This window comes from Lithobates pipiens, unplaced genomic scaffold, assembly GCF_037356315.1.
Source record: "Lithobates pipiens isolate NorthernLeopardFrog02 unplaced genomic scaffold, aLitPip1_a1.2 Scaffold_18, whole genome shotgun sequence".
In the NCBI taxonomy this organism is placed as follows: Eukaryota; Metazoa; Chordata; class Amphibia; order Anura; family Ranidae; genus Lithobates; species Lithobates pipiens.
Window position 1 is genome coordinate 113,668,900 of NW_027507758.1, and position 27,026 is coordinate 113,695,925.

Genomic DNA, 27,026 nt, shown 5'->3' on the forward strand with positions numbered 1-27,026 from the left:
ATGTTTCACAGTGGGAATGGTGGACCTTTCATCATAGGCCTTGTTGACTCCTCTCCAAATGTAGCATTTATGGTTGTGGCCAAAAAGCTCCATTTTGGTCTCATTACTCCAAATGACTTTGTGCCAGAAGGTTTCAGGCTCGTCTCTGTGCTGTTTGGTGTATTGTAAGTGGGATACTTTGTGACATTTTGCGTAGTAATGGCTTTCTTCTGGCGACTCGACCATGCAGCCCATCTTTCTTCAAGTGTGCATGTTATCAGGCCAAAATCGCCAGGGTATGTAAACTTTTCATCAGGGTCATTTGGGTCGTTTCTGTTGTCATTATGATTTTAAAGAGTAAACATGATTGATGATAATAAATGGCTTTAGCCAAACCCTAACCATGAGTCATATATTCTCTGAAAAATAGCCAAGAAATCATAAATTCTACCAGGGAATGTTAACTTGTGAGCACAACTGTAGCAGTCTTGTGACTTCTATCCATTACTGAGGAAGCTTGCAGGAGGAGTTTTTATACTGCACTGAGGTGTCCTATGAGGCTGCAGGGCTCCCAACCCTCTGTCTGGACAGTGATTGGCCCTTTGCTAATCACATACACCCTCCCAAGAAGAAAAAAAAAAACACCTCTCTAAAAATACACACAACTGAGCGTGTGCAGCCTGACTTCAAAGGCTGTCTTTTATATGGAGGGGAGAATCTGTGGATACAAGATCAATCAGCCTTTTTGCACAATGCAGAGATTAACCCCTTAGTTTCCAGTGACTATAACAAGCATGCTTTTCTGCATATACACTGATTTTACTGTTGTGGGTTTAGTAACACTTTAAACAATTTTCTAGAATTGGCAAAAATGATATACTGTACTCCTGGATTAAAAATCGAATAACGTGTTTATGGTATTAAGGTTTGAACATGCACTACAGACACATTTAGCCCTTATGATATTGAGCGTCTTATAAATGAAACCAAGTTTCATAAATCATTGCTTTTGACAAAAGTGCAACTTTAACATAAAAATAAAAAAACTAAGCTTGATTGGCTGTAATGTTTCTGAACATATTACCAATATTAAGAAAAAAGCTTTCTTTTTTAAAATTTTTTTATTTCAGCAGCTTAGTAGTTGTCCCTACTTATTCTTGTGTGGTAGTGCAGTGTTAACTTTGATTTAATTTTAATTGGCCTTTTAAATCCCAAAGAACCCTTTTATACCAATGGGCTGCAGATGCAGTACTTTTTTGTACTGTGTTGCATTTTGGCGCATGTTAAAAAGCGCACCAAAACGCACCTCCCCATTGAAATGGGAAAAAATGCATTAGAGGTACCCCACAATTTTTGGTGTGCTGAGTCATGTCCATGTTACGCAAGTACACGATTGGACTCGGGCAACCAGAAGATGCAAGGAAAAATGCATATGCATTTTTACTCAAAGTAGTGTAGAAGGGGCCTTGACATCTTAAAACTGAAATGCTGCAATCTAGAAAATGCATCAAAACTGACTTTTAATACCGTTCAATACCTTTTTACTGGCTTAATTAACCCCTTCCCGCCGAGCGTACGCAGATCTGCGTACTCTGCTTCCGGGGGGGTATACCGGGATGATGCCCGCACCTGCAGGCATCATCCCGGTACCGTTTTTTACAGCGGGCGATTGGCTTTCCAGCCATAACAACCGATGCGGCTAAAAGCCGCTCGGCTGTTATGCCGGAGGAGAGGGAGGGGACGTCCCCCCCTCCCGCCGCCTCTTGCCGCTGTCACCGGTGCTCCCGCTCTATCGGGAGCACCGATTAGCGATCCGTCGGCTCTGGCTGCTGGGGAGGAACTGGAACGAAGCCGTAATCGGCTTCGTTCCAGTCTCCTCATCGTAAACACGGAAGCGACGTCATGACGGCACTTCCCGTTTACTCGGCTGCCAATGGCGCCGGTTTTAAAAAAAATATCCGGTATTCAGAATCGCCGTTTTCGGCGATCTGAATACATTGAAGTGTAAAGGAGGGGTGGGGGGTCTTTTAGACCCCCGATCCCTCCATAAAGAGTACCTGTCACCACCTATTACTGTCACAAGGGATGTTTACATTCCTTGTGACAGCAATAAAAGTGATCAAATTTTTTTTTTTAACAATTTAGTCATTTTAAAATAAATTAAAAAAAATTTTTCAAAGCGCCCGCCGTCCCCGCGAGCTCGCGAAGCAAAGAAAACACATACGGAAGTCGCGCCCGCGTATGTAAACTGTGTTCAAATCGCACATGTGAGGTATCGCCGCGATCGTCAGAGCGAGAGCAATAATTCTAGCAGTAGACCTCCTCTGTAACGCTAACCTGGTAACCGTAAAAAAATTTTAAAGCGTCGCCTATTGAGATTTTTAGATACCGTACTTTGTCGTCAATCTACAAGTGCGCGCAATTATAAAGTGTGACATGTTTGCTATCTATTTACTCGGCGTAACATTCACATTACGCAAAAAAATTGGGCTAATTTTACTGTTTTTTTTTTTTTTTTTTTTTTTTTTTTTATTCATGAAAGTGTCCCTTTTCCCAAAAAGTTGCGTTTAAAGCACCACTGCGCAAATACCGTGTGACATAAAATATTGCAACAATCGCCGTTTTATTCTCTAGAGCCTCTGCTAAAAAAATATATATAATGTTTGGGGGTTCCAAGTAATTTTCTAGCAAAAAATATGGATTTTAACTTGTAAACACCAAATTTCAAAAATAGGCTTAGTCATGAAAGGGTTAAGAATTGCCATCTGGAATTTTCTGGCTGCAAAGTGGTAATCAAGGCACTTTATTTTTTTGGAGGATGGCTTTAAGAAACCACTGGCAGTGTTCCACCCACTCGGCAACTCCCACTGCACGCTAGTGTGTAGGAGTTGGTGGCATCCTAGTTAACTACACTATTCGTACAGTGCTTTTTGCTGACCTACTTGGGGCTGAAAAATATGGAGACCCACACAGGATTTAAAATACAAAGCTTTTTAATTCACTAGTAATCGGATCACATGCAAATCATTTTCCTTCTCTTCCATTGAGGGACAAAGGAAAGTCGTATACTGTTGGATTTTTTTTTTTTTTTTTTTTTTGTTTTTTTTTTATTGATGGCATACTAGAAGGGTGGATGTCATGTCATGTTACTTTTTGGAAAAAAAAAAAGTTTCTATACTACATTTCATATTGAGCTGGTCTCTACAATGGCAGCTGTAACCCGCCTTAACAGGCAAATCGCTATACCAGTAGACTGAGGAGAACAGAATGGGCATGCAGGATCCAAGTAAACATAAAAGTAACTGGTTTATTAGAAAATTTATAGCACAATGGACAGCACACTTGGTTAAAATCTGGCTATTAGTTTGGGAGTTGCTGCTACCTCTGCTTAAGCCCCATACACACTATCAGATTTTCTGCGGATTTTTGTCTTCAGATTTACCAAAACCATGTAGTGTAAGGGCCTGCCTGACTGCATACAAATTGAAACTCCTAAGGTTTGACCTCATATTATATGGTTTTGGTAAATCTGAAGGAAAAAATCAGCAGAAAATCTGATAGTGTGTATGGGACTTTAGCCTGGTTATGTGTCTGTCCTGGTGCCCTCTGCTTCCCATGCTGATCTGCCTGATTGTTACTGTAAGCGTGCTATACATTTTTGCTAAGCAGTTGCTTTTGTTCTAACTTTGATCCCGCATGCTTGTCTTTCTGTTTGAAAGGCACTGGCTCACCCGGATTCCTTTGTGGAAGTTGCAGGACACTAGTACTCCATAATTCTCTTGTGACCTTGATGGAACCTTTTGGTGCTATTGATTCTGGGGTACTGAAGCTGGGACTTGTGGTTTGTGCATTTTTTACTAGACCCGTCGAGGTTGTCACTTTATGTCCCAGGACTCTACTAACAGTTCTTTAAAACCCATTCTGGCTGTGAACGTAATCTGTTAAATTGTGCCGGAATGGTCTAAATCCTTAAAAAAGGACCTCTCCACAGCGATCGATTTCTTTCTTGATTGAGCAGGTTTCTGAAGCTCTGCTCTACATCTTTGATGGCTTGCAGGAAGTTGTATAGGCTTGTCTGTGTGTATGTGTCTACATATGTGCAGAAAGCATGTTTTAAATTTTGCTGGGCTATGGACACCGCATCTAAAGAATGCCTGACCCACTTAGCCTTCAAGGAGCTGCACAGCAGACCTATTTTGCTTGCTTGGTGTTTTCTGAACCTTAAACATCCTTGCTCCTAGTCCCTGTACCAGTTAGGTCTCGGGAGCAATGTCCCAACCTGTCCCCTATTCTTACCTGCATATAAATATTTTGTCCCCTTGGTACATGTCAGTCCGCCCCTGTTGTCTGACAACTCATGGGGCCCACGGGCAATAGATTATGGGGCCACACAGTATACACATACATGTATACACTGACGTGTATCTAATTGGCTGAGAAGGTACTGTAGAGGTGGGGCAGCTATAATCTCAGGATTCTTACTACAAAAGTATGTCGGTAAGGGACATTTCAGAGACAGATGTAAAAAAACAAAACTGATATTTACATACTGTCCCTGGTTTTACTGAGGCTGGCAACCCTGATGGGGCCCCCTAGTGGCCCGGGGGCACTCGGGCAGTGCCCAAATGGTCAGACAAGCTGAGCTTGGCATTCACGAGATCCAAAATTCCAGTCCCACCCCAGCGGGTACCCTGTGGCCAACATGGACATGGTCAACTACTTTATTGATCACTGTCCTATCAGGATTTGTGACTCCTGATTCTGCTGTCCATAGCAGTCTGTCAAATTGTATTTCTGCCCATCAAAAGTTAAATTTTTTTCAGGTACTTCCACTACGTGCAAAAATATTTGCTCACGGCAGTCAAATCATTTGATTTTTGGTGAGAAGTTCATAAATGGAACTCTTGCGAGGAGTGCAGGTGTTGTTTGATATTGTCCCTAGATTTTGCATATGCTACAGGGATAGATGTGATAAGTTTTATGTAAACTCACTGACCCTGCCTGATCTTATACAAGATCCTCACGTTTCAACCCTAAGGCCTCATGCAGACTGGACATTTTTAAATGTTTTTACAGCAGCTGTTTTTTGTGTGTGTGGGTTTTTTTTTTTTTTTTTCTCCTCCTCTCTACAGTCAAAGTCCCCATCATGTTATCATATGTGTCTATGCACACATAGGCTGTTAACCATTTTTGGCTGGGGTGTTTTTTTTTTTTTTTGTTTTTGTTTTTTTGGCTTTTAAAAAAAAAAAAAAAAACGAAACTAGTGGGTTCTGAGCGGAGTTTTTCAGCTGTTAAATACTTATAAACGCTAAATCGTGGCTCACCAGCGTTTCTGACATTTTTGATCCATTTGAAAAAATAATAAAATAAAAAAAGAACGTGGAAAACGCTATTACAAAAACATTGAAAAACTCACTGCAAGGCTACTGGTGTGCATGCGGTCTTAATGTTGATCCTCAAGCAGATGTTAAAGGAGGTCTGAAGGTATAAGCTTTTTTTTTTTGTTAAGGTATTTTATCTTAATGCAAAGAATACATTAAGTATGTAGCGGCCTCCCCAGCACCCCCCAATTACTTACCTGAGCCCCAGTTCTCTCCAGTGATGTCCACGAGTGTGTTAAGCCAATATCGCTGTTGCTATGTCTCGGCTATCCGAGACTCTCCTCCTGATTAGCTAACACTGTTAGCTAATCAGGAGGAGAGTCTCGGATAGCCGAGACATAGCAACAGCGATATTGGCTTCCACGGCTGTAATTCAGCTTTAGGAAGGGAGTAAACTCCCATCTCTGACTTGTACCTATTGGTAAAGCATATAATGCTTACCTATGGGTACTGTAAATGGCTTCTAAACATGCACCGTTCAGGAAATGTTTACTGTATATGCAGCCAGTGACGTAACCTGCACATGTGCCTCTGAAGGAACAGCCGTTAGGAGTCCTGTGCTGTAAATGGCAGCCCCCCCCCCAGCATGTGCAGGAGTGATGTCACAGCTCCTGCCTGTAACACAGCTGAAGCCCACAGGCCCAGAAGGAAGACTTGTGACGATGGAAGCAGCCTCTAGCAGAGACTTTGCTCCAATGCGGTTTGCTACCGCTTTAAAGACTTAAGCAATAGTGTTTGAAAGCCACTTCTAGAGCTCTGTCTTTGCTTTCGGGGCCCTGCCATTCATCTGATCTTTGCTGTGATCTAACTTTGCAAGATTATGTCCGACTGGTTAAAATACCTTTTTAAGAGATCAGACTACTGCAGCGCTTGATGGCACACTTTTATAAAGCATCTGTAGCAGATGGCTGTAGCATTCCATTTGAACTGTGATGCTTTGCTAAATACTTCCCATCTCATTTCTTGCATATGTCCCATGTCGGTGCATATACATAGGGCACATTGGCTAAAGTGTTAGGCCATGGAACCGTTTGATCCGCATGGCCTGGATTGTTTTTTCCATTTGGTCACTTTTTCTTTTTTTTTCTCTGAACTGCGAAAAAAAACTTCATAAAAATGTCTCTTGATTTAAATTTCTTATGTTGTCTTTCCTTAGCCAACAGACATTCCACCTGAACTGTGCCATGGCATTCAGGGAAAAATGGATCCTGATGATGGAGCTGTTCTTCCAGACGTGTAAGGAAACTGCATTTCCATATTGTAATGTTTATGTTGGAAAAGGGTTTGATTTTCTGTTCCATTCACATATGGGAAATTCAGACAGATGAAGTGATGTGCTAAATTTGTATTAAAAATTCACTTAATATATCATTCATTTATTTGTTACAATTTAACAATATGTACACTCGCAACCTCTTCATTAAAATAGTATAGCAAAGAATTATCGTACAAAGGGTTCTAAATATTCTCCTACCTTCCCAGAGTTTCAAAAACAGTTATTACTAATTCAGGCATAATAGGGTTCTTTTTGCATATGCTGAGGCTCAGTGTTCAGAAACTGCTCCTCTAAACACACACATCTTTGGCAGCTTACATGTTCCAGTAATGTGCTCAGGAATCACTCTGCCAAACACCACAACGCTGTCAGTTTAAATACGCCAAGGAAAAATGTGTTCAAGAACTTATACGCACCTGGATGATGTATCAGATTTCCCCCCCGTCACCCCCTCAATGGAAACTCATGTACTTGCATTTTGTTTTGCACCGCATACTAGCTCATTATGAAATACTTGCCTTAGAACGAGGCCCCGACATCTGGCCCGATCCACGCCGAGGAAGCTGACATGCTCCCTCGGCGTTTCTTCCGGGTATCGCGGCTCCGGCGCTGTGAGTGGCCGGAGCTTTTCAGGCCGAGAATCCCCTTGTGCGGATGCGTCGCTGCAGTCAGCGGCGCATACTGAGGGGGATATCTCCTACACCGTACAGGTTTAGGAGATATTTTTTTTACCTACAGGTAAGCCTTATAGGCTTTCCTGTAGGTAAAGGTTTAAAAATCGAGTATACAACCACTTTAAAGGTCGCCCATTCAATGAGCTGGCAGTGCACCATCCATGAAACTTAGACAACCTTTTTTTTTTTTTTTAAGCACACTACAATGCACTTATTCCCATCTGTATGGATCAGAATGCCCTCTGTGTACAGACATTGTTTTATTGTTTGTAGATAACTGAACTTAAGTGTTGTAAGTACTTTTTTGTTCAATTCTATTTCAGGACAGTGGAATCTCCCGTTCCCATGTTACGGAATTTGACTCAGAATTCTTCTATTAGGTTTGTATTAAAATTTAATATAACTTGTCTTTCTGAGGCCTGGTTTTCAGATGATACTTGAGTCGCACTGAATCACATGACCCATGGAAATGGCCTCCTCTATGGTGCTTGTTCACATCAATGCAGCACAGTATGGCTCATTTTTGGAAAAGGGTCTTGTGCTACTTTGGTACAATTGCAGCTGCTATTTTGGCCCTTTAAACTTCAATGGAAACTCATGTACTTGCATTTTGTTTACACATTTTTACTGCCCTTTTGAAGCTTAAGGAGCAGACACATGCTGGAGTCAAAACAATGCTTCATCCCTTCTGTCAGGGAAAAAGCAGGGCAGAAAAAAAATGGCATGGTGTCCCCTCTAAAATCCATACCTTGTTCGAGCATGCAGCTTCCACTCCATCCTGAACCATACCTAGCCACATGCCCTTAACATGTTAAGGACATGGGCCTCTTCTCCATAATCCTGGACCAGTGTCTGCGGCAGGGGTCTTACTTGAATTTGAAAATCCCCTTCAAAAATAATGGGGCCCTAGATCCTGCACTTCCCATGTGAATGATTAAGGGGTACAGAGTACCCATTCACAAAAAACAGGTGGTTTTTGACAAGCCCTTTAAAAAAAGTCCCCTTATCTAAAACTATCATCCATGTCATCCAGCAATGCAAGTCCACATCGATCGCGATGGACCGCTACTGACCTGCACAAACGGGGGGAAAAAAAAGCTATCGACGCCCAACCCATCCCATCACTTGCTGCGGCACTGAATGACATCTTTGGTTTCCCTGCAGCTGAAGTAAACAAAAGGGTGGGGGCAAACTGTGACATCATTGGCCATATATGGACATGTCAATTTATTGTCAGTGACATCGCTGAGTGACACCACCCTTTGTCATTGGTCAAATATGATGTGTCCATTTTTAAACACTGCCACTGGGTGACCGCATCCCTTTTGTTTTCTTCAGTGTTGTGGAGAACTGGAGATGCAGTTCGGAGACAGGAGTGGGTGGGTATCGCACAGCGTGAGGGGGGGGGGGGGGGAGGAGGAGGAGGAGGAGGAGGTTCCCTCTACTGTGCAGTTCAGCAGCTGTCCATTGATTGGCAATTGGGATGAGTCTTTGGTTGTCCCTAACAAAAAACGTGGTATCAAAAACATGTCAAAATGCAACCAAGTCACACTACAGAATATCTGACGATCGAATCATAGAAAATCGCTATAGTTATAAGTCGGTCCCTGGAGCTTATGCGCATGCCCGCGATGCCTGCTGGCCCGCCCGTGATCACGCCAGAACAGGTCAATGTAAACAAACATCCCTGTCTTGATGGGAATAGATTGCTGTTCCTGATCTCTAGGAATAGACAATCTCTCTGTACTCCCAGTCGATCCACTCCCCCATGTAGAAAAATACATATCCTAAACGTATGACTTTGCTAAACAATTTTTTGGGATATATTATAGTAAAAAAAAAAATTGATCTATAGATCTACTTTTTTTTTTTTTTTTTGTATTCTACTTGCTTTTGTGCAATTGTTTGCACCGAGTAGCCCAGATCCTCGTGTCCCTCACAGGGCCTCCTTCTTGGTGTTCCAGCATAGGAAACCACTCTCTATTGTAGCATACCTGTGGACTTGATCCCACCTCCCCCACCCGCTTGTTTCAGGATTTGATTGACTGGAGCCTATGGCTCTGGTTTCCTTGCTATCCTTTGAGGGGGGGCGGGGGGCTGCTTTCAAGCACAGCACCGGATCAAGAATTGGCTTAGGTAAGTATAAGGGGGAGTTGTACACAGATGATTTTTTTACCTTCATGTATAGAACGCATGAAGGCATTGCTTTGTTGGTGCAGACAGTTTAAGTTAACTGTACATAACCCAGTTTTTGTGTGAACTCTACCCATACAGCGCATGCATTTTTATGACTTCTCTGTTTATTTTAGTATCAAATTTAAAGACCCACAATATAGTGATGGCTATGTCTTCAAAGCGGTGGTTCTGCAAGGAGCAAAGTGAGTACTTGTTTCTTGAAGCAAAGAAAGTATATAGAATATTTTCTTCTTTTTAATGTTCAACGTTGCTGTAATTTATATAGGAAACCAGCAATAACCTTAAAACCCGGAGACTGGGAGCGAACTAACAACAATGGCAGGCCCTGGAGACCACGCCTTGGCTTCAATTCTGACCGCAAGCCAGTTCACTTGGAGCAGTCTGCTTTCAGGACTTTGGGGTAAATAGCCTTGTTCTTTATCGATTTCCTGAAAATTGTATGTTACTGCAAAGGTGCCTAAACATAGTGTGATGGAATTGGGACTATTTGATTAGATTTTTAATATAACCGTGGGAAATCGGATGCCTGTCATAACATTTTACTCAGTTAAGCAATTTATAATTCAAAACTCAGATATTGGGTACCATTGGTCACTACTTACCTTTTTTGCATTTTAAAGTGATATTCACAATAAAATACAATCAACCCAGCAATTTCATAAAAATACTTTATTTTCCCTTCTGCTGTCCGTGCTGCTTCGATCACTAGAAACGGTCCACTAGTAAACACACTTCCATGGTCCCCTGCAGCTTTCACTTGTTTCTCCTGCTAACCTCCAAATTGCGTCTGTCTCCTGCGGTGATGTAGAGGTCAGTAGGAGGAGCTAGCGAGGGCTATGGGACACTACTTGGTTTAACACTCCCAGAAGTGTTTGGTTTCTCAGTAGAATTCTGTGAGCCATATCTAGTGATCAGCATTTAGTGGTGTGGGCTGCAAAAAAATGTATTGCCTTTTCTTTTACAGGTATGTTCTTCAGTGTGTGTGATCATGTGACAGGGTACTTTAAAAAAACAAATCAAAAGCCCATATAATGCATATAGCATTAACAGTCCTACTGGGCACTGCCTTCTTGATGGCAGCTGCCTCAACAGCCTTGGCTGTCATTCAGGGACACTTTCTTGTAATCTCATAGTCATGAGTGGTTATTATAGCAACTCATGGCGAAGGACACACGAGAATTGAGACCAGCAAATTTGGGTCTCAAGTAGAAGTCTGATGCAGCCCAAACCTGTCGGTGCTGATCTTTGGCAACATGCAGCACCAGGGCACTACACAGTGAAGGAGATGTAGCTGCGAGTGTACCAATACAGTGAGGGAGACAGCAGTAGGTGGAGCTAGTTGTTGGGCAGTACAGCCAGAGGCTGCATGCTTTTAATAAATATGCCCAAAGCTTCCTTCATACTGATGTGATTACACCAGGCCTAGAGAAAAGATATAACTATATCCCTATTGTGCAAAAATGTCCAGTCCCCTGGACAGGAAACACTTAATGGAAAGCTACAGAAGGATAACTTTTTTTTTTTCTGGAAGAGCTGCTGAATATGCAGCTGCAAGGAGGTAAATGGAGGTGACATCATTACATGGCATACATGTGCCAAGTCTACAGATTATAGGTTTTGTCTGGAGTGGGGCCTTAAGTGTTGGGAAAGAGTTGGATTTTTTTTGCTGCATTGTAAGCTCTAGTGAGCATGTTTCTGGTTTTAATGGCATTTCAAATGCTAAAGGTGTACTTAAATTTTAACATTTTAGGCATGTGTTGCCACAATCCCGGGGACATCATAGAGATGGACTGTACAGCAATGCCCCACCACCTGGAGCTTTTAACCCTGTAAATGCATACCGGATGCCCAGCCACCACCAGCCACCATTGTTCAGTACGCCACCAAGTAAGTTGAATTTTTGTGTCTAGTGTCTTTCCTCACACTGAAACTTTTTTGTTTGTTTTTTTTTATGCTTTACTCTTTACACTTTTTTTTTTTTTCTTACTATGCAAATGGAAAGCATAACCACTAAACACCCCTTTGTAGTCCCCCATCATACAATGACCTATGCCATTAGAACATCAGTGCTGCAGAGGAAAATGAAGCATTTACACCTGTGGGCATTCTCAGACTCTGGTGTTAAATTGACAGACTAGTCATAGGACTAATCAAGTTACCTGGCAAGTTTGACATTGGCATCTAAGTTCTTGACCTAGTCAGGAAATGTTTAAACTCTAGCCAGATATAAGACATAATAATGCAACTCTTTAGTCAATGTCTTTTCTTTGGGCTATAGGAGCAGCCGAACAGGTTATACTTCCCTCCTGTTCATGCACACCTTTTTAAGCCTTTTCTTACTGTCAAAATGGAAATTTCCCCCTTCAATATGTCATTTTGTGAGGTTTCTATTTATAGTGGTTCTAAGGGCTCATGTGCGTGTTGCTTTTTTTATTTTTCTCTCCTTTTTACCTGAGCACCCCGCCCCCTCCCCTAATACTTGAGCCCCATCTCGATCCAGTGATGTCGACGAGTGCCTTGGCTCTCCAGGGACGCTGCCTCCTTTCTGTCAATCACATCCAGTGACCCAATAGGGAGATAGCTGGGGTGGGGGCTGAGCCGGGCAGCTCTGTATGAATGGACACGCAGAGCCACAGGTCAGGAGCAAGCCTTTTTGGGTGCCTCCATTGCAAGCTGCTTGCTCTGGGGGTCACTCGGCAGTAGAGGGGCGAATGGCACCGGCGGGGCTCAGTGTCTCCTGTTTTAACCACTTGCTTACTGGGCACCTAATTTGGCATTGATAGGTGGCACTGATTGCTGGCACTTGTGTACTGGTGGGCACAGTGGTCACTAATTCTGGGTACTGGTTGGCACATATGAGGTGGCTTCACCTCTTTGGGATCGATGTCCCTTCAACGGAAGCTGGTGATCGGCATTTTTTCAGAAAAAAAATTACCAATCTTCTATTTACATCAGTGATCAGCTGTCATTGGCTGACAGCTGATTCCATAGCAAAAGGTCAGGATCGACCCCCCCCCCCCCCCCTCATTCCGATCCACCAAGTCTCATTCAGTTATAGCGTGGATCGGAAGGGGTTAAGGTCAGGTGATTGGGGACGTCCCATGGGCTGTGTAGATTTCTGTGCGTTGTACTGTACAATAAAGATGACAGGAATTTTGCCATAGCTGTAAATTCCATGTCTTGGAGATACAGTACAAGACACAGGTGCCTTTCCGATCTTTGTATTGCTTGCTACCAACCCTCATGGTGTGAGCGGTGTTGTATGGGGACGCTAGGTTGACTGCGCTCGGTGTTAGTGGTCCGCTCATCCTTTTACCTGTTGGGCCATGGTGGGGTGTTTTGGTGTGTATGCCATGCGGGAGCCTGCCACGTGGACCACAGCCATTTTTCTGTAGCCACAGCCATTTTCTCAGTCTGGCTGCCATTTTCCCGGTGCCCTCAGATGTTTTTTGCTGAGGTGGCCAGCGCCCATTTTCTCGTAGCCTTAGCTTGTTTTGCCTCTAGCGCTGGGTGACTGTTTCTGGAACAGCGTGAATTTTACTCAGAACACTTCGTGGCTGACACGGAGAGCGGACGGCGGCAGCACAGCGCAGTACCTGGGTCAGGGTGGTGAGTCCTGCAGGTGGCCCCTCAGTCTGTGGCAGCTAGGAGCATTTGCATTTCAAGCATTTTGTGTGACTTGCCTTGGGTCCCTAAGTGGCGACAGGCGAGTGTGGGCCAGCATGGCGTCAGAAGCTGGTGCTTCTTCCCCAGACATCCCTGTTATGGCAACCGGTTCCCCTGCACCTGTGGTGCCTTTTGGACGCTCTGTTGACTGTCTTGGAGTCCTTCGTTGCCAGGGTGGAAGCGGAGTGCGGATGCCGGGGGGGGGGGTAAAAAGCCTCCTGCCCCCCACCGTCTTCTGGGGAAAGCTCTAATTCAGACTCTGGTCCCTCCGTGACAGGCACACCCTGTTCTGAAGTTTCAGATGTTGCGGACCAGGACTGGATTGGACAGTGCATCTACAGAGGTGTCAGTCCCTTTTGGGTCCCACAAGCTGGCACGGCGAAGGCGTTGCCTTACCTAACTTATTTTGATACGTTTTATTTACAAGTAGTGGGGAAGCCCGCAGTGGGCCTTTTCAGTCCCGAGATGCATGGTGGTGCGTTACCCCTTTGAAGACAGTTTCCTGAAGAAATGGACCTCTCCTCCGTTTGTTGACCCCCCCACACAGTTTTAAAGTTAAATAAGGTAACCATGATACCGGTGGAAGGGACCCCTGCTTTCAAGGACTCTGCTGACAGGAGGGCTGAGGCCATTGCCCGGTCCATGTTTACGATGGTGGGGTCAGCATTGCGGCCAGTGTTAGCCACAGTCGTGGTATCCCGGATGCTTACTGAATGGGCTAAATTGTTGCACCGTGGGTTGGAGAAGCAACAGGCTTCCCTTGTCTGGCGGACCAGTTGGTGCAGGGCCTTAAGTATGCCTGTGATGCGGCCCCCTTGCTCTCTAGTGGCCTCAGTATCAGCGGTGCCAAATTGCTACGTCGCCTGATTTGGCTAAAATGCTGGACTACGGACCAGGCATCGAAGCACTGGCGGATTCTCCCTTCTTGGGAGAGAGGCTGTTTGGAGCCTTGCAGGATGACATTATTAAGCATGTTACTGGGGGTAAGAGTACGTTGCTCCCACAGCCTAGGAAAGGTAAGGAGCCATGCTGTAGGCATGGGCCCTTTTCCACTCAGAAGCGGATTTTTTGCCCGCCAGGGTCAGCAGGTAAGCGTTCCCAGTCCGACAAGGTGCCCGCTGAGGGACAAAAGCATCTCGCAAGCATTCGAGCAAATCTGTTGCCGCATGAAGATTTGCCCCCGCCCGACTCTCTCAGGTGAGGGAGTCACCTTTTGGGGTTTGCAGCTCGGTAGACCTCCCTACTTTCCGACCAGCGGGTCCTCGAAGTAGTTTCAGCAGGCTACGAGAGTTTTTCTTGTCCGCCAAACAGTTTTTTTTTTTTCCTCCCTTCCGGCTTGTTAGGAAGCCCTGTTATAGGGCAGTACAGAACCTGCTGCTGCGTGATAGTGCCTGTGGCAACGCTGGAAAGGTTTCAGGGATTCTTCTCCAATCTGTAGTGCCGAAGGGCTCCATCCGGTCCTAGATCTCAAGGCCCTCAACAGCTTTGTGAAAGTACAAAGGTTCAGGATGGCATCAGTTCGCTCGGCGGTCGCTGCACTCCTTCAGGCAGATTTCCTTGCATCCCTGGACATCAAGGATGCATACTTGCATCTCCCCATATGCACCAGAGGTTTCTGCGATTTGTGGTCGGGGATGAACTTTAACAATTTGTAGCTCTCCCTTTTTGGCTTGGCGTTGGCACCAAGGGTCTTCACCAAAGTGCTAGCCACAATTCTGGCTTTGCTAAGGCAGCGAGGGATCACAATCGTGGGTTGCCCGGACGGCCTCCTTCAGAGATCAGTTTCCGCCTCAGAATTAGAATTAAGGATGTGGCAATCGCCATGCAAACTCTTTGGGAGTTTGGTTACTGAACCTCAATCTGTGTTGGGGCCGACTCAACGCCTGGAGTACCTAGGCTTGCTTCTGGACTCCTCAGAGGCGAGAGTCTTTCTTTCTCCCTTTGGACAAGCTGCAGACTCTTCAAGCTGTGGTGAAGTTGTTGGTGTCCCGCAGGTGGTCGTCGCTGCATTTTTTGCATGCGAGTCCAGGGTCTCATGGTAGACACTTTGAGGCGGTACCGTATGCTTAATTCCACACTTGGGGCATACAGTCAGCCCAGGGTGGCTGCACTGCAGGACAGGAAGAATCCTGCCTGCCGATCAGTATGCTGGAACTTTGGGTGATCAGGTGGGGCCTCTCCACATGGTCACAGAGGCTACAGGGGTGTCCGGTCAGGATCCAGTCGGACAGCGCCACAGCAGTCATCGAGGAACAAGGAGCTCGGCTGCAGCATTGGAGGTCGCTCACATCCTGCGGTGGGCAGAGTGGCACGTGCCGGCCTAAGGTGGGCATGCCAGATATGGATCTCCTGGCTTCACAACTCAATCGGAAGGTACAGTTTGTGGCCAGGTCAAAAGATCCCTGGGAGGACGAGTTGGTGGCTCCATGGATGCATTATATCAGCTGATTCTGTGCTTCAGAAACCACCGTTTGAAAACCTTAGGGAGATCCCCTTATTGACACTCTCAGAAAGTAGTCCTAGTGGCGATTTACATCTGCCAGGAGGGTTTCTGAGTTGGCTGCCTTGTCATGCAAGTCGCCCTACTTGGTCATCCACAAGTATAAGGCCCTGCCCACAGCCTTCGTTTCTTCCAAAGGTGGTTTTGGCCTTTCATCTAAATGAGGACATTGTGCTTCCATCCTTATGTCCTCAGCCGTCAGATACAATCACCGAGCTTGGACCACATCCAAAGAATGCAAAGCAACCTCATTGGGGTCTGTCTGCTATGGCTCCTTTTTTGAAGGTTGGACTCGTCGGCTGGTCCGAAGAAGGGCCTGGCGGTCTCCTGCACCGTTTCTCGGTGGATCAGACAGACAGATCCTGAAACTAAACTGCATCACGGTGGCCAAGACCATACAGCTGTTTAACAGGACAGGTTGCATTCAGGACAGGTTCCATTCAGAACAGGCCTTGCCATGGTTGACCAAAGGTTGCATGCATGTGCTCAGTGTTATATCCAGAGGTTGTCTTTGGTAAATGTATGAGTGCTGCCAGCATTGCTGCAGAGGTTGAAGGGGTTGGGGGGGGGGGGGGGGGGGTCAGCCTGTCGGTGCAAGACCTTACACCACATGCTGCATCAAATTGGTCTGCATGGCTGTCATCTCAAAAGGAACCCTCTTCTAAAGATGATGCACAAGAAAGCCTGCAGTTTGCTGAAGGCAGGCAGACTAAGGACATAGATTACTGGAACAGTGTCCTGTGGTCTGATGAGACCAAGATAAATATATTTGGTTCAGATGGTGTCAAGCGTGTGTGGCGACAACCAGGTAAGTAGTACAAATTCAACTGTCTTGTCTACAGTCAAGCAAAGTTGTGGGAGTGTTATGGTCTGGGGCTGCATGAGTGCTGCTGGCACTGGGGAGTTAGTTAATTTAGGGCTCCATGAATGCCAGCATGTACTGTGACATACTGAAGCAGAGCATGATCCCCCCCCTCCCTTCGGAGACTGGGCTGCAGGGCAGTATTCCAACATGATAAAGTCCCCAAGCACACCTCCAAGACCATTGCCTTGCTAAAGAAGCTGAGGGTAAAGGTGATGGACTGGCCAAGCATGTCTCCAGACCTAAACCCAATTGAGCATCTGTGGGGCATCCTCAAATGGAAGGTGGAGGAGCGCAAGGTCTATAACATCCGCCATGGAGGAGTGGAAGAGGGCTCCAGTGACAACCTGTGAAGCTCTGGTGAACTCCATGCCCGAGAGGGTTAAGGCAATGCTGGAAAATAATGGTAGCCACACAATATTGACACTTTGGACATTTTCACATAGGGGTGTACTCGCTTTTGCCAGCGGTTTAGACATGGCTGTGTTGAGTTATTTAAAAGGGACAGCAAATTTACACTGTTATATAAGCTGTACACTCACTAAGTACAAACATACAAAGTGTATGTTTGATTGATTTATTTTATTTTTTTCCCCAAGCATGTTGTACACGAGGGGTGTGGTTTTTATTTTTTTTTATTTTTTTCTTCCCCTCTCCTTACGTTCTCGGATATGGGTGTTTTTTTCTTTTTTTTTTTTCTTTTTTTTTTATTTAACTACCTTTTTAAAAAAAAAAAAAAAAAAAATTCAGAATCGGACCCTGTAAAGTGCTGCAGTCAAATAGTTACATGGTATCGTTTTCTTGGCCTTGTAAGCATGAGGAATAGAACACAGCTGCATCTGCAGCGAGTAGCGCAATTTACCAGCTATAAGGTGTAGTATCGGTTAACCTCTTAAGAAGGCACAAAGTTTTGAGCTAAGGTGTCGGCATATTCTTGTATATAAAAGGAGATATTAATGGAAATTGACTTACTCCAGCGGAGCCTGTGAATGACAACTAGATTGGAGAAAAACTGTGTCTTGAAGGAAAGGAGCATAAAATGGATTTGGTGTATTTACCGCAGCGGTGTCTAGTACACGCAGAAAGTGACAAAACCAGGAAGAAGGGCAACGCGGTCAATCAAACAGCCACCTCTTTCAAGTGTCTGCAGTGGGTGTTCCTTTATGCATTTCCTTGATTTGACATTGATGTACCAATTTTCAGCTGATGAATAATTGGCTATATGCTGATAACTTGCGGAAGTCAAGTACAGTCTGCCAGCACTCTTACTGAATGGCAGGTTCAGTTTATGCAAACCCGAGTGTCTGATTTCTGACTGTTTCATCGTAGTCGGTAAACTTGTCAGTTAGCTGAGTTGGAAAGTGATTTTGATTAGTGCAATCAGTAAACATGAGGTCTCCTCTTTGATTGCTGGACTGATTAGGTAAATACTCTCTTAAGTAGCTGTTTGGAGCCTTTGGTTTATATTTTTTTTTCTATCTAGGCTTTAGAATCAACATGGTTACTCTTTCCTTTTTTTTTTCCTCCCCCTGAAATGTACTTTTTATTTTTGAAGTACCGTTTAGTTTCATCAGATGCATTCAGGCTTCAAGATCAGTATGAGAAATAAAATACATCTCCTATAAGAGATTTCTGGATTAATATGAATAAGTAGTTGTACTTGTGAATGTTTAGTCAACTAGAACTGACAGAATTTTCTTCTAGGGTTACCCGTCAGAAAATGATTTCAACATTTGTTGCCTTTTTTATTTTGTATGTTGACTGGGTTAGTGTATATCTGCTTAGAGAAACTCCAGCACCTCTGGTACTTTGTTGCTAAATCAAAAAAAAAAATCTTAAGCCATACATGCCTTGGCCTTCTGAGCAAAGCAACAGGTTTGTTTTAGGGCAGACTTGATTTTTAAAAAGTGAATATTTGGTCCTATGACTATCTAAAAACGGTGCTTAAAGCGGAGGTCCACCCTAAAGTGGACCTTCCGCTCATCGGAACCCTCCCCCCCCCTCCGGTGCCACAATCGGCACCTTTCAGGGGGGAGGGGGGTGCAGTTACCTGGATAATCCAGGTAACTGCACCCACTTCCGGGACAGCTCTCTGCGGAAAGGGGTGTAACTTACGCCCCTTTCCGCAAGTGCCCGCCCCTTCCCGCAAGTGCCCTGCTGCCTGCTGGGAAACACACAGCTCCCAGAGGCAGCGGGGAGCGTCCTTATTGCGCAGCGCAGTAGAGAACCGGGAAATGAAGCCGAAAGGCTCCATTTCCTGATTCCCATACCCAAGATGGCGGCGGCAGGACCCGACAGACGACCGAGCGATCGGCTTCGGGTGCCGACATCGCGGACGCGCTGGACAGGTAAGTGTCACTATTTTAAAAGTCAGCAGCTGCAGTATTTGTAGCTGCCCGCGTTTTTTTTTTTTTTTTTTTTTTTTTTTATAAAGCCGAGTCCCAGTGGACTCCCGCTTTAAGAGTAACTTTATTTTTATTTTTTATTTTTTTTTTGTCCCTCCTTCTCTCCACATTTTCTTCTAAAAAATCAGTGCACTTCCTGTGCATAGTCCTGAGCCTTGTAGGTGTTTATGCCTTTTTTATCTGCAATGGTAAATACTCTACTGCTACCTTAAGAGACATTTGGGAATCTCTCTCAAAAATAAAATTATAGCACACTCCCTCTTGCCTAGATGGCTGCAGCTGTCGCCTCTAAAGCCTCATACACACAATATGACTTTGTACAAACTTTCCCTTGGATTTTTGTACAAAGGGCATCAGCCAAGAACTTGTACTGCATACACACAGCAGGACTTTTTCAGCCAATTTTCACCAAATCATGTGGTTTTTCTGCTCTTTACCGCCACCTTTGGTCATTGTCTGTATTGTTGTCTGATCTTTTGCATTGGTTCTGAGCATGCCTTTTTGTACTTTGTACAAAGTCCTGTGGTTTTCTGTACACACGATCAGACTTTGCTCCATTGGACTTTTGTCCCCAGAAAGTTTGTCCGTTCGCACAGCCAACAAAAGTCAGATGAAAACCAAAAAAGTTTGTCCGATGGAGCGTACACACGGTCAGATGTTGCTCCAAAACAGCTAATTTGCATGTTTGTTGTCAAAAAGTCTGATCGTGTGTATGGGCCTTTAGACTGAGAACCAAGCAATCAAACACCGCTGATCGCTCGGCTCTTTGTCCTCAGCTGTCAGCTGAAATGGGTCACAGGCGGCGGGAGAAGTTTAGCCAAAAAAAGCTTTGTCCATGCTTTTCTAACTGGTAATCTCTGGAGATGCTGCTATTGTCATGCTTACTGTTTTCCTTGCTGGAAAGGTAGCTGTATCTGAGGACTTGCAGACAAGCTTCCCTCTGCTCATTTTTTGTGGCTGTCCCACTTCCCTGTGATTTTCTCAGGATTTGAATTTTTGACCTCCATTTTAGTTTTTTAGGTTTCATTCTTGGTAACTAATACGACACGTAATTTAAAGGGATTTAAAAAGCCAAAAAGTAGGGGTTGCCTGCTAACAAAATACACCCTGTAGAAACACTGCAGTGTTGTCCTAACAACACTTAGACAATAGGAAAGAGATGGCAACTCCATGTCCATATCAAATGTAAATACTTTTATTGGCACATGTTAAAGTACAAAAGCAGACTAGTTTTGGCACTCTGCCTTCATCACTGCAGTGATCAAGGCAGTGTGCTGCAATGCATCTGCTTTTGTACTTTAACATGCCTATAAAAGTATTTACATTTGATATGGACATGAAGTTGCCAGCTCTTCCTTCTACTATTTATATAAAGCAACACGTTTTTTCATTGTGCACCATTACAACCTTTCAGCCACCAATGTCCTAACAGTTGATAAGGAGGATGTTGTGCACTTGCACAGCATCCTTGTCTGCCCCTTTAGCTCTGGGGTCACAGCTTAAGGAGGGACATTGGAGTACTAATCGGTACCAGTGTGCAAAGGTGTTTGAACTTCGGAAGAATAATCACCTCCTAACATTGGGGGTCCTACGGTCTGTGCCTTGACCGAAAGGTCGAAACACTGGATTTGATTAACCACATTCATGGTGCAGTCTATATTGGGTTTTAAAAGGGGGGGAAAAAAAACAAAATGAAAATAACCTACATATACTGTGTGCACATTTTCTCATTTGTATTGTACAGTGCAGATGTTTCCACCTTAATCCTTTTCAGCTCTTTTGGCCACTCATCAGTTCTGGTGTGTGGCGGCAAGTGTCACTGATTGGCTTCCTGAGCAGCCAACTAGCTGCCCACACGCATGTCTCAGCCCCCTTAGTCATGGCTGAGCGCTGCATATTAAACCAGAATCTCACCTGAGAAACAAAGGGTAAAAGTAGGTTAGTCGTTAATGGTACATTTGTGTGATTTATTATCTAAGGCCCACTTAAATTTACATATCTGCTTCTATTCTACGTTATATTCCCTAAAGCATTTAACATATTGATATAGTCGGTAACGATTGCGGTTTTATTTTGAGGTCGGGCATATTTTTGGTTTATACGGTAATACAGTAATTTCACCAGTGTATCGATTAGAAAAAACAAAGCTGTTTACAGGAGCTTTTATAATTTGGTTTTGTCCGAACAATGATCATCTCACAGCAGCCTAAAGATTTGCAAGCTACACAATTTGTAGTGTTGTGTACTGAATGAGCATCTATTGATTAGAAGCCTTTCATGCTGTGCAGTGGCCAATCTTGTTTAGACGGAGAGCATCCATCTAATTGCCTGTTTTGTTGTGGCTGTGTTACTAATGTAGTATTGTGGGAAACAAAGGAAAGGGTGGGTGGTCCTTCAGCACGCACACTTTCTCTTCAAAGAGGGTCTGCATCTGAAACAGATATTGCTATTTGCCCTGAGCCAGTTAAACTGAATTATAAGTAGATGTTTGCAGTGCAATCTATATACCAAAGGTAACCAAGGCAGGCATGTTTCTGAAATTGTTATATACAAGACCCACCATGACCCAATATTCACAAAGTAGCCATAAGTTATTTGCCCTTTACATGTAGATTGTATTTTGCCATTACTTATACTGTGTACTGGTTTGTGACTGTAATCTGATGTTGTATTAAGAAGCAGGGAAGATGTGGTTTGCTGTAACAGCGCAGTGATATTTAGTGACCTCTTAGCAGCTAGTTGCTTAGACTTTCTTGTCGTAATGTGCATTAAGACTTAAATGAGTTGTTGGCACACCTTAATGCACCAGAAATGTACTATTTTATTTTCTCACGCTACAAGGCGCAGTTTGTGTGTTGTGAGATTTCCGTGAAGGTGCTTTTCCTGCTACTGAAACACTGCAATGGGATGGCACTGTGGTGTGTATTACCTTATGTTGTGGTACACCGTGCACTAACGCAAGTTTTGGGGTATTTTTTGTTTAAACCAGTCAATGACTATTTCTGATTGGGTATAAATTTTGTCAGACAAGTTTTTAGCACAATTGTGCAGCCATTTCTTAAATGATTATCGGGTCATCGCAAAATTTTTCTTCCATTTTCACATTCTGTATGTATTGGCGTATAACACCCACTTTTTCACCATGAAAATTGGGTGCAAATAGCCGCGTGTGCGTGTTATACGCCAATACAAAAAATGTTTATTTATTTTTTTTCCCCTGAAACTTCCCTCTTAAAATGTGCATGTTATACTCCTGTGCATGTTATATGGTAATTTCTGCTTAAAAAAAATGGACAACCTGGTGCTTCTAATTACCGCATCATAGGACGTAATGGGTATTCCTTTTGTAAGAGGTCAGTTTTGAAGGGTCAGTCCACCTAAAAAAATTTATTTGTGCGGTGTGATGAATTGCTCTGGCCTCTTCTATGTGTCAGGGACTCCAGTGATCAAATCTGCTCTTAACAACCCCCTTAGAAATGGCTGTGGGTGGAACTGGGAATTCTGTTGCAAAGATTTTACCGTTTGGCATCTAAAATAAAAAATGAAATCGCCTACACTGAGTTCTGTCAACCAGCATCTACCCAGATGCAGTTTTGGGTGGATCTACACTTCATGGAATACTGCAGATTGCTTAACTTTTATTTTTTCCATAAGGCTTCATGTACACTGCTGCTGGTCAACCGACATTTAGCAGCGGTTGGCCATTTTATTTTTAATTTTTTTTTCTGCTGCTCCTGAACTTTCTTCTGTTTTATATTATGAGTACGTGTACACTGAGGCATTTATACTCCTTTACAGGCAGTTGAGGTTAGAAGCATTTTTTGTAAATCAAAAAATGCATTTAGGGTGCATTTTCGGAGGCATTTAAAACGCCAAATGTCCAACGGCGTGTAAACGCAGTAACTCATGTTTAGCCACTTTTTGTTTATAGGTGTTTTTTAATGGAGATACATTTCTGCTCATTTGCAATGCAAAAAGCTTCTAAACGCACACACGGTAGCATGGACATTTTAACCATTGGTTACTAGTTGTCAAGTTCCATCGTTCAGGAGAGATTTTAAAACTTCCCATGTTCATGAAGCCTAAGAATCATGGATGCACTTTGTTTAAAAAAAAAAAAAGTAATGATGTAAGATATTAAAGATTTTTGCTTATTTTTATTTTTTATACCTTTAGATTAACATGCACTGTTGCATTATTTAGGCTTGTGTTGTACTTTTCTTTTAACAAGAGTTTGTATTTTGTAGTTCCCAGAGTGCAGAATGCGTGGGCTAGTCATCCACCGCGTTACAACCAGCCACCACAACAAAGGTAGGTTTTATAGAGACTTTCAAATAAAAACCTCTATAACATGAACAGATACCTGGGTCGTGCACATTAACATGACTTGCTGCTGTCATACTGCCATTTCACTTTTATCTCCTAGCTAAGAACCTGATACTTCTGAAAACCGAACAGAGACTGGGATTTAAGGACAGGCTAAACAAATTTCTTTTTAGACTTGCTGAGGAAATTAATGAGGCATAACTAATGGTGTTCCACTTTATAAGCTCTATGCTGTGACTGGCGTGTTAGCACAGACCAGCTATTGATTCTTGCTACAAACCTCTTGAAGTCCTAATCAACTTCTCTGGTAGAACTTTTTCAAGCCTGACAAGCCCATTGTAGGACAGTGTCACTGTAGGTCAGTAGTTATTAGTTGCCACTGAAAACAGTTTCTTTAACTACTTAAGTCTCAACTGAATTAAAAGCAGAAGGGTCTTGGTGGAGGATTATGGAATCCACAGACTAATAAGCGTCTAGCAATAGAAAGAATGTGACCTGGTTTTGTAATGACATATGTTCACTGACAAAACACGTAGGTTTGTGAAGTCCCATACTTGCCTTTTACATTGCAGTTATATTGAGCTATTCAATTTTAAGTCCGTTATACGTATCTAGTATATTTGTTTCTAGTGTCCCCTAAATGTTATGTAATTGTCATATTGGGGTTTATTTACTAAAGCTAGAGAGCAAAATTGTCAGTTCTGCATAAAAACCAGTCCGCTTTCAGGTTTTATTGAACAAGCTGAAGCTAGAAGCTGATTGCTTTCTATGCAGAAGTGTGACTAATATTTCATGCTTTAGCTTTGGTAATTAAACCTCCATTCTATTAACTAACTTTACATCCTGAGCAGAGAAAAGTAGCCCTTAAGTAGCCAATCAACGTTTTAGACTGGTTGTGAAAATGGAACCCCTAGTTGTTCATCTTGGTTTTAATAGGTACATGTAGCATTCCCATAGATTCATAAAACACATGAAATTTTAAGGGGCAAGTCGTCGTTTTTTTTTTTTTTTCTGTTTTGTTTTTTCCGTATTTTTTTTGAGTGAGGGTTTCATTTATGTATATGTGACGTATTGGGGTCTTTTTTTTTTTTTTTTTTTTCACTTCAAATGTCAGAATATCTGCATATAAAATGAGGAAAGACTCTATTAGGGAACAGTACAATATCCTACAGTAGCCAGTCATTGGTTGTCTCTGAAGTGACCGTAAACCTTTGGTTGCTATGTGTTACTGTACTTTGCTCTTCCTTGCTGCTGGTATTAAGTATGGCAAAAGAAATCTCAGACATTAGACGGGTGAAGATTTATATATAGGACCATACCTGTTTGGTAGGGCTTGTGAGACGTAGGCTTATGTTTATGGTTGGTTTGTAAATTGGTTTGATGCCCCAGGGCAATTAAAATATTTACTGCAGCAAGTATTATGGGGTGCTAATCTAGATCATAATAGATGTTGAGTTTGTGTTCCCATATACACTGTATACCAAATGTCAGTCTATGCCAATTAGTGCTGATGTTGCTAGGTCACGGCGGTCAATTGAAAACCACATCAATAGAACTTGAAAAGGTTTTCCCCCCGATCAGACCTTCTGACATATTGCACAGAATAATGGATGGGAAAGAAAAAAAAAAAACTGACAAGGCCCCTACCCTAGATTCTGAATTCTTTGCTGTAAGAATTCATTTGCAATCTGCAATTAACTCGAAAGAATAGTAAGCCTTAGAGGGTCTGGACTTTGAGAAAATAAAGCATTCTCCTGAGCTGCTTATGTTTACCCTTTGGATAAGGTACTCTGGCTTGGAAACCTAGTGCATGTTGTGTTTCCTTCTAAACACAATGTCTTGTTGCGGTTTCTGGTAGCGTTGTTTTTGTTTTATTCTTAAGTCAAAGTGCAGAGAATTTCTATAAAATGGTAATGCAGAAATGTAAAAATATTTGATGTACAGTTGACTAACTTTGGTGCCTGTTTTGTAGACATTATGGGCACAACCCAGCCCAGCATTATCCAAACCCTGGACATGGTGGAGCAAGTAACTACTATCAGCGCCACAGTAACGATTGGAATAGACAAGTAAGTACAAATCTAATGTGATGTAAAAAAAGTATTGCATTACACTTTTTTCAATCTGTTATGCTCCACTTATAGGTGAGCAATTACGTACTAGGACTGTGCTTTACATTTACTAAAAAGCCACACACAACAATGGAGGACCTGTTTGCGTGTTTTTTTTTTTTTTTTTGTCCAATTGTGTTTATTGGAGCACAATGATGGACACAGCGGCAAAATCTCCTTTCTATTCAGCATATTTAAAGACGTTTTGAGTCTACTTAAACTTCTGCTTAGTTTGATATTGTTGCTTTTGTCACAAAGCATTGTTGGCTTACGAGACTGAATTAAATGATTTGCTTTTGCACATCCTAATCCAGTAAACAAACTCTTAATTTTATGTGTTTTGCAGCCCTACAACCAGGGAAGGAATTACCAAATGCCACCCCAGTCGGGAAGATACAACAACCGGAAGTAAATTTCTTCAGCAACATTTTTAAACAGCCTGTGTTAGGAGCCCTCTGTAATAGCATCCAGACAGTTTTATTTTTAACATTAAAGCTCCCAACATTTGTATGTGTAAATCTGTATTTTTTTCGGTGTCGTTTTTTTATTTTGCTTTCTTGAATTAGAAATGTATGTAAAATTTGTCTGGAAAAATGGTGTTTAAAATATTGGCACCTGCAATCTGTGAATTCATCTGATAAAATGTTAAGGATACTTTGGTAAATCTAGCAAGACTAAGGCCATGCCACCTTGTTTTGTACAGGAAGATTTTTTTTTCTCTATCTTACAGTTGGTATTGTTGTCCGGAGTATTTTTTAAAATATATTTGCCTCCTTTATTATGAATTGTTTGTATGTAGTCTTTTAATTTCTGCTGAAACTTTTATAAAGATCTCCACAAATGGAAAATTAAGGTTTCCTGTGTGTATTTTTTTTTCCAAAGATCACTCTTTTAATAAAGTTTATGAAATTAATTTGAGATGTGCGGATTTAGTACTATATTTAAGAGATATCGATTTTAGATATGTTAAGGCATTGCAATATTATTGGCTATAGCGTTTTAGAAGTTTTCAGTTGCTGACAGCACATGCAATTTTAAATTACTTTATTTTTTAAAGAAGAATTTTCAGGTTTCACAGGAAACAAAAGTATTAAAAGAAAAAAAGTTTAAAGTGACATACCAAAAATCACTGCAACATGACCGTGCAGCACATGCAATTTTAAGCCATTTGCTACATAAAAATTTGCTACATAAAAATGTGTTCATCTGAGAGATCCATTCTAAGAGCCATGTGATGCAGTTCTTTAAAAAAAAAAAAAAAAAAGTGTGTATGTATACATTATACTTTTTTTTTTTTTTTTTTTTTTTTATATGCATTTGCGGTGCTTTAGTCTACAGTCTTCCATTCAAGTGATTTTAATCTGAGACTTCAATGCACAGCACATTTGAAAACTCATGGCAACAGTGTTCAGGAGTACACATTACTGCTTGAGTTTTTAGTTGAACCATCAGATGAGCACATTGCGCAGACAAGATTTGTGAGGAAGACAAGTGAGCCTTGCTCAAAATCTTACACACCACTGTAAAGTATTTTATACCTACAGAAACTGAACTTTAAAAAAAAGTCTTAAACTGCAGCATCGAATTACTTCAGTATAATTCAATTGTGTGTTTAACATATCACATTTTTTTTTTTTTTGCCAAAAACGT

General features: G+C 42.6%; 1 protein-coding gene across 1 annotated transcript in view; it reads left to right on the forward strand.

The window, feature by feature from the left end:
• The window catches only part of XRN2 (5'-3' exoribonuclease 2), an 80,921-nt gene extending 54,697 nt beyond the window's left edge, over positions 1-26,224 (forward strand). Inside the window, exons 23-30 of the mRNA XM_077486025.1 lie at positions 6,517-6,596; positions 7,634-7,690; positions 9,620-9,688; positions 9,772-9,906; positions 11,257-11,393; positions 23,187-23,250; positions 25,238-25,334; positions 25,723-26,224. Coding sequence (XP_077342151.1) covers positions 6,517-6,596; positions 7,634-7,690; positions 9,620-9,688; positions 9,772-9,906; positions 11,257-11,393; positions 23,187-23,250; positions 25,238-25,334; positions 25,723-25,788 — 705 coding nt within the window. The 3' untranslated portion in view covers positions 25,789-26,224. The remainder of the gene's footprint in view (positions 1-6,516; positions 6,597-7,633; positions 7,691-9,619; positions 9,689-9,771; positions 9,907-11,256; positions 11,394-23,186; positions 23,251-25,237; positions 25,335-25,722) is intronic.
• The last annotated feature ends 802 nt before the right edge of the window (positions 26,225-27,026 follow it).